This window comes from Cariama cristata, unplaced genomic scaffold (assembly GCF_000690535.1).
Source record: "Cariama cristata isolate BGI_N322 unplaced genomic scaffold, ASM69053v1 Scaffold40145, whole genome shotgun sequence".
In the NCBI taxonomy this organism is placed as follows: domain Eukaryota; kingdom Metazoa; phylum Chordata; class Aves; order Cariamiformes; family Cariamidae; genus Cariama; species Cariama cristata.
In genome coordinates, this window is record NW_009617638.1 from 1 (window position 1) to 7,445 (window position 7,445).

The window sequence follows — 7,445 nt, forward strand, 5'->3', positions numbered from 1 at the left end:
CCCCGCTGCAGAGCCTCCCTGCCCCAGCCGTGATCCCGCTTCCCGCCCCCGGGGGAGCGCCCCCGGACGCAGGCACGCACAAACACAGCGTCACTCGGCAAAAGTAACTTTATTCCGCTTTCTTCCCCCCTCATCATTTGTTTCCAGAACAGCCGGGTGCGAAGGTGCAGCCGCCATCGGTCCCTCCACCAGCAGGGAGAGGGAGGGCGGCTGTGGGCCCCCCTAGCTGACTACGGGGTTCAGCTCTCTTCCTCTGAAAGAGAAGAGAAACAGTCATGAAGCGATTGCAGGTGGGGAAGGAAAACCACTCCAAGCCCCAAAATAAACCCTTCTCCCTCAAGGAAATGCCACAAAGAACAAGAAAAAAAAAATAAGCCTGCCACTTCAGGGAGATTCATCCCACCTCAAGTGTGGTTGTGTCCCCTCCCGCCCCAAGATCACACACACGTCAGCTGGAATTACACAATTTACATTCCTGAGCAAATTATGCAGCAACCTAGAATTTCCATAATAAAAACCAGAGCAGACAGGCTAAGTCTACAGCCTGGGGGGAAAAAAAAAAGTGGACGATATTTTTCATATCACAGAAGCAAGAGCTCCAAGTCAAATGGTTTCCCACCATCCACAGAGCACATGCAGATCACACGTCAGGGATCGCAGATGGTTTTAGGCATTGAAGCGAAGACAGCAGTTGTCCACTGCGGCACCACCAATCCTCCGAAACTCCCAGACTGACCCAATGAGCAATTGCTCAACTTCAACAGTCACTTTATAAAAGCCTTCACTTGGTCACCTCCATCAGGCTGGGTCGCCATGCATTTTAAATGTGTCATCTTATAGTCACTCCTATTTCTAAAACCAGTAAAAAAAATATTCCAGTACCAACAGAAATCAGCACCCACCCACTCCCCCAAATCCTGGCGCCGCTGAGCAAAGGGCTCCTTCGTTTTCCCAGTCGGTGCTCTGGACCTGGGTCCTCTCCCCGACCCCTGCTAAAATCAGTCCTGGCTCAGTATCCATCCAGAGGCACAACATCTGCATTTCCATCACTCGGCTCTTTTTGCTTCCAACTGAATACTCCCAGTGTCACTCACACCTTTTCCACCACTCAGTCCCATCCTCAGGACCACACATTCTCCAGCCACGCTCCTCCCGTCATTGCACCAGTCAGATCTCACCCTTCAGAACTGGTCTTTATCATAGGGCACCCCTTTTCATCCAGACCAACAGACCACTTAAAAGCGTAGTACGCTACAAACCTTCCTCTTCCTCTTCTTCCTCCTCATCCTCCTCATCTTCATCAGAGCTGAAGGTGCCATCAGGCAAGCTGTAGATCCGGATCACCTGCTTGTTGGGGTCCTTGAGGATGAGGTACTTCCCCTCATCCAGCTTCATGCAGATGTCGATAACGCATCGCAGGATGCCCCAGGCGTTCTCTATGCTCAGGTTAATCTGGCTGGCAAACTCATTTGGCTTGAACTGCTGCGTGCCCAGGATCACGTGGCGGGCAGAGTCCTTCACGTGGTAACGGGATACATATCTAGGGGGGCAAGAAGAAACCACAGGGGTATCAGGAGATTAAGCCCAGCCAGCAGAAGAATGATACCAAGAAGAGCAGCGTGATCATCTTAAGTTTTAGTTTCTGGGCTGAAAAATCCTCAAAGTCCAACAGTGAAAGCTAAGAGGATCTCCTGGCTACAAGCTGTCAATCAGTAACATACCCAGAATCCTTCCACTGCCCCAATTCAGACAGGCTAGTACGAAAGATACAGAAGAATTAGTCCCACAGACAAAAAATAAGCAATAGCATCATTAGCTTGGAGTTTGGAATTAAACAGATGCAAATGCATCAATCCCATACCTGAGGACTGAATCTAGGACTGCAGATCCACCAGAACTGAGTTAGCAAATGCATCTTGTTCATTATCCACAACACAGACTCAACTGATTTTAAGCAGACACTTCAAAAAGGGCTGTGGCGATACCTCCTCTCCACCCAGCTTCCCAGTAGCAGGGCACTTAGGATCTCAATCAAATTCCCAACAGGTAGCACAGTCACTGCATTTATTTCCCTTGTTGGCAACCTCAACAAACAGGCCAAGAGCCGCAGAGGCTGCCTGCCCGTCATGTGCGTGAGGTCTCACAAGCTCAGTGACAGCATCTGGCTGATGTGCCCCCCACTGAGGGGAAGCAGCTTACACCAAGGCTGGTTCACTTGCTGCAAGCCTTCCCCTCTTGGCCACTCAAAACGTGGGGTGATTTTACGCTTACTTATTCTACAAACGGTTCACTTTGACATATACTGGGTTAAATCATGGAAAATGCACATGAAAGATGTTTAGTGTGAACACCTTGTCTTACCCGAGTTTAAGATACTCTGATCCCGCCAGCAGCGCGCAACATGTCCAGCGGGCTAATTTGTAGCTGTTGTTTTTCAGCTCTGTGGCAATCACAGCTCCTCTCTGAGAGTCAAGCTTCTGGCGCCAGTCTACTCCATTGCAGTACTGAGAGGAGAATCAAAATTACAGTCAACCTAAGAAGCCAGGGGCAGTCAGCTCTTCAGCCATCTGACATCTCAAAAGGAAGTTTCTTCTGTCTACCTTACGATACCATGCGAGGGAATGTGAACAACAACCTGCACGGAAAGCCCTCACACCAGAAAGGGAGAAATGCAAAAAGTGGGGACTGGCCAACATCTGTGGCACTGGTGAGGGAAGGGAAGTTTGTGAGACAAGAGTTAACGAGGCAAGCACGGGAGCAGACTGGCTGCTGTGCCGAGCACCTGGGGACAAGGGGGGTTCAAACCAGCTACCTCACATCTGGGGGAGAATCCCATCAGCACTGCTTGTCCACCAAAGTTATACTCCTTTGGTGGAACGTAACCACCCAGGGGACACCGCCAGATGTTTGTCTCCTCTTGCCTGCTGTACCTGGCATGTCAGGCAGCAGTGAAGCAGTTAGAGCTAGCTTTGGGATCCCGTTCTTCCTCACCCTGGAATCCCACTCGTTCAGTGTTTTGATGTTGATGAATGACACTTCTCCATTAGCTCCTGTCATCACTCCATCATGTTCACAGCGGACAATGAGATCTATATCATCTCCCAGCTTCCACCTTCGGTATCTGCCAACAATCAATCCAGCTGGTTATTTCTGACCCTTGTTTTCTTCCAGATCCATACAAGCACTCAGCAAAATCCTTTCCCCCCTCTATCTGTTCACTGTAAGGATGTCCAGGAATCCCTCTCACGGTAAAGCTTCTACCTTGTTTTGGCTCCTAACTTGTTTTGGCTCCGTATCATGCTGACATCCTGTCCCCTTGTCAAACCTGGGCACCAGAGAGAGATCAACATACCTGTACGCAACAGAGGCTACTTCGTTTTTATCCATGTCGTCCTCCACAAAGGGGTTTGGGTTGGGAAACTTGTATTTCTCCTTTCCCTGCAGGAGAAAACAGAGGGGCGTGTTAGGAGAAAAAAACCTGAGGCAGCTCTCCCGTACTGGATAAACATTCTCTTATAGCAACAGTTGATAATTTCCCTTATATAGAAAAATGCTAAAATATTAAGACAGGTGATGAGAAGTCTCATCTTCATGTTAGTCACTTTGCTGTAAGCAGTACTTCTACTGGCACTTCAACTTCACTAAGTGTACTCAAAAGCCTGTCTGCTTCACCAATGGGAGTGGGATTTCTTCTTTGTGGAATAAAGGTGAAAATCTTTTTACAACAAAGTCACACCGCTCACCAGAAGTAATCCCACCTCTTTCAAAACTGAAAGAACATCAGTGTAACATACCTGTCAACTAAAACACTTCTGTGCTGTTAAAGCAGCCTTAATGAAGTCTCTTCTTGAGACTTTCTGAAACACAGACCCTCCTGCCCAGCACTGCTCAACCTTACCATCCTCAGACACTGCTGGGAGAAGTTATGATTAATGTAGGTAGCTTCCATTGCAAGGTTGCGTGGAGAATTAAAGGAGTTGCCCTCTTCCTGCGGTGGTTCATTGGCTGTTTCACTCACTGTCAGGAGGTCTGGGAAGAAAAGCAGACACAAATGGTTATACTTGGCGGAATAACTATGTCCACTTCAGTGAGTGTCTAGCCCCACGCTGCAGTAGATCAATACCGAAGTTACCCCCACAATTAGCAAGTGCACTGTGGTATTCAGGTCATTCCAGGGGTCTCAGTCTGGACCCCGAGACACAGAATAAACTCAAAAAAGCATAAAGAAAATTAGAGCCTTTAGCTACTGTAACAGAAATTTCTTTCAGGACTTTTCCTCACCAAAATCTGAATTGTCCCTCTTGTCAAAGAAAAGCTTGGATCCAACTCTCTGGACAATGATGTCCCAGGAATAGACGGAGCGAGTGCAGCTCATCAGTGTGGCCAGGATGGCATCTGTGGCAAACACATTCCCTTGGGTCTTGGCCAGCTACAGATACAGGAGGAGAAAACTGTGTTTCAGCAACAAAACCAGACACTCCTTCCCTTCCCCTGCCAGGGGGAAGTGCTAGCAAACCAGATCATTAATTTCTTCTCCCATGCTGAGGAAGTTAGACTGGTAGTAGGAACACCACCAACTTCTAGACAAAGCGTGAGGTACTACCCAGCAATCCAGGCCCACCCTCACCCACACAATGAAAAAGTAAGAAACGTATTACAAAGTGTTAATTCTGCTGGGAAAAGGCACGGCTCCACTGCCCATTGGGTCACAGAGAGAACTCTCCAAGCATTCCTCATCTCCAAAAGCAGAAACCTCAAGAACCAGGTCTCTGCTATGGAAGTTTCTTTCCCAACATAGCTCAAGTACCAGTCTGCCTGCCCTTCCACAATTACAGCTTTTCCTTGGCCAGTATTCCTAGTTTAGCATTAATCTAGCTCTGCCTTGGACCTAAGAAAAATAAGAATACCACCTAATGCTTCTTTTCCTTTGCAAGCTTAGGGATCTGGAATTTTTCTGCCCTTCTTCACTTTGGTCTGACCGTGACAGTTGGTCTCTAATAACAGCACGCACTGAGAAACACACTATTGGGTTTTACAAACCAGTAAACATACCTTTCGGATAACTGGGTCATCAGTGGTAGTGACGGTATGGAAGATGCGCTTAATGCTTCTCAGAAGCTTCTCATTCCTCGTTGTAATGCGGTCGAAGGCTTTGTCATAGTATTCTAGGGCTCCACAGCACTCTCTGCAGAGGTAAGAGGAAGACTGTCTTGATACCTCCCCCTACAGATAACACCACCCACGAACCGCTCAGGGCCTGCTGAGTGTTCCATCACCTCCCCCTGCTTGGGCTACCTCAATGAGAACATTGGGATCAGGCCAGGAGACCCTTGCCCTCCTGCTTTCCAAAAATCCAGTCAGTTCAGGAAGCAAGTAAACAGCTGTTTTAAGAACTCACATGTCCTGTGGCTCTGACACCTCCAGGTAGCGCATTTTCATCAGCCGAGGGAAATCCATCTCTTCTTTTACCTCCCAGTCACTGCGAACTTCAACAGAGGAGTCACGAGGCTTCTGCTGTGCGGCCAGAGGTAGGACAGACAGAGAAATGGAGACACAGCACATCAGGATTTGTGCAAGAGGAGCTGCCCCGTGAGCAAAGCCACAGAAACCAAACCATCGCAGGGAGCAGAAAGCTTGTCAGTTTACCTGTGATTTCTGGTCCCATTTCTGCCTCACCCCAAACTGCTTCTGAAACTTCTTTTGTAAGCGCAACCGATCTCTAAAATGACAAATACGAGAAAAGCCATGACGGGAAGTTTTTGATTCCTAACTGCCACAACCATTCCTACGCTTCCAAGTTATCACCAGAGGAGCAATGCTTTTAGGCACCGAGCCACTGAAACGTTTACTGAACTGTCTGTTGATCGAGATGCCCGAGGCATTAAAAGCTCTGTTCTTCACTCTGTGCAGCTCTTTAAATATTTTCATCTCCAAAGACTGTAATGCAGTTTTCAGAAAGGGTATGCTCCCCTTTAAAACGTCATGTTTCCTTTTTAAGTATGATTCAAAAACCCCTCTAAATTCTTTGTTAGCTGTTTGAAACCCGTGCTTATAACTACTGGTGACATCAGCAAAACATTGGACTTGAAATATCCTGAAATTCTTCTTTGCTGTTAGCTCTAGTGGCTTCTGTTACAGTCACTTCATAAATTTAGGAACAGTATGTTCACACACTCCAACCCCAGCACAGTATGCTCACAGCCAAGGCCTCACCTCTCCTTCTGTTTGGCACTCTTTGGCAGCGTCTGCATGCTGAACTGCAGCATGTTCCGACGGTCCTTGTCTCTCCGAAGATTCCTCTGCGGAAACGAAGGAAGGGGGAAAAAAGAAAAAAAAAAGGACGTCAGTTGCAAAATAATTCTGTGCTGCTGAAGCTCTCCTCTGAGTGTGTTTCTGAAAACACATTACCTGTGCAAATCGCATACGATTCCTCTGGTATGCTGTTTTCTGTGTTCGTGCTGTATCCACCAGCTGGAAGCTAGTCTCATCCTCCTCGTGGAAATATGCGTATTGACTTCCACCACCAAACTGCGACGAGTACTTGTCTGGAAATAAAAGAAAGCATCTTGACTCCAAACTTCCAAGAAAAAAACCCTGACACTTTGCCCCTTTCTCCCCTAAAACTCCCTCCAACTACCTTCACCCAAGTCTGATGCATAAATTGGGACTCCTGCCTTACACTAGCATGTTTTCTCCCCCTCCAAGCCTCCCTGAAAAGCCTCAGTCATGAGGCAGTACAAAAATCAGGAGTAAGCCCTAAGGACAGGGAGAGCCCCACGGAGCTCTCCCAAGGGTGACGCACGCTTCCTAATTTAAGAAGCCTCCCTTGCTGAGGTGCGCAGGCAACCACCACAGCAAGTGTGAGACATGAAAGCAAGAATGACACCAGACAACACGTACTTGTGTATCTTTTATCCTGATACGTGGCTCCTGTCCAATCAGCCACCTAAGGACAAGCATAAACAGTCAAAATAAGCGAGTATTAACACGACATTTCCCCCCCACCTCTGACTTTTCATACACAGGAATTCAAGCAGCAAAAGCAAACACCGCTGTATGCTCCAGGACTAATCCTTTCAACCCCCACCTCTGCTTTGGCAGCCCTGCTAATTGTTCACAACTGTGCTATACGTTAGGACGCACTGCAAAAAGTGCCACAAGAGCAGCCACAGTAGCAAGAAGCTTAAACCAGTAGCAGCGTGCAGAGGTAGGATGCCAGAAGGCAGCCCAACGCGCCATGGCACGACGGAGGTACCTTTCCCAGGCGATCTCCTTTACTGAAGGGCTGGTAGGGCATGTCCCTGAACTGCTCGGGCACAGCGCACGGGCCCCAGCCGGAGGGGTTGTCCTGGATCACGGGTGTCACAAACTTCGCCATTTTTAAAACTTCTAGAAGGAAAAAAAGGCAAAAAAAACCCCCAAACCCTCAGCTGCCGCACGGAGAG

General features: G+C 48.1%; 1 protein-coding gene across 1 annotated transcript; it reads right to left on the reverse strand.

The window, feature by feature from the left end:
* Nucleotides 1-218: 218 nt before the first annotated feature.
* On the reverse strand, nucleotides 219-7,378 carry EIF3D (eukaryotic translation initiation factor 3, subunit D). Its single transcript, XM_009700594.1, has 14 exons — nucleotides 7,256-7,378; nucleotides 6,901-6,946; nucleotides 6,409-6,545; nucleotides 6,214-6,299; nucleotides 5,647-5,719; nucleotides 5,399-5,514; nucleotides 5,053-5,185; nucleotides 4,282-4,429; nucleotides 3,899-4,029; nucleotides 3,353-3,438; nucleotides 2,992-3,121; nucleotides 2,362-2,504; nucleotides 1,260-1,540; nucleotides 219-253 (listed from the first exon to the last, which is right to left on the reverse strand). The coding sequence occupies exons 1-14, from the start codon at nucleotides 7,376-7,378 to the stop codon at nucleotides 240-242; spliced, it is 1,647 nt and encodes a 548-aa protein (XP_009698896.1). The 3' UTR covers nucleotides 219-239.
* Nucleotides 7,379-7,445: the final 67 nt, after the last annotated feature.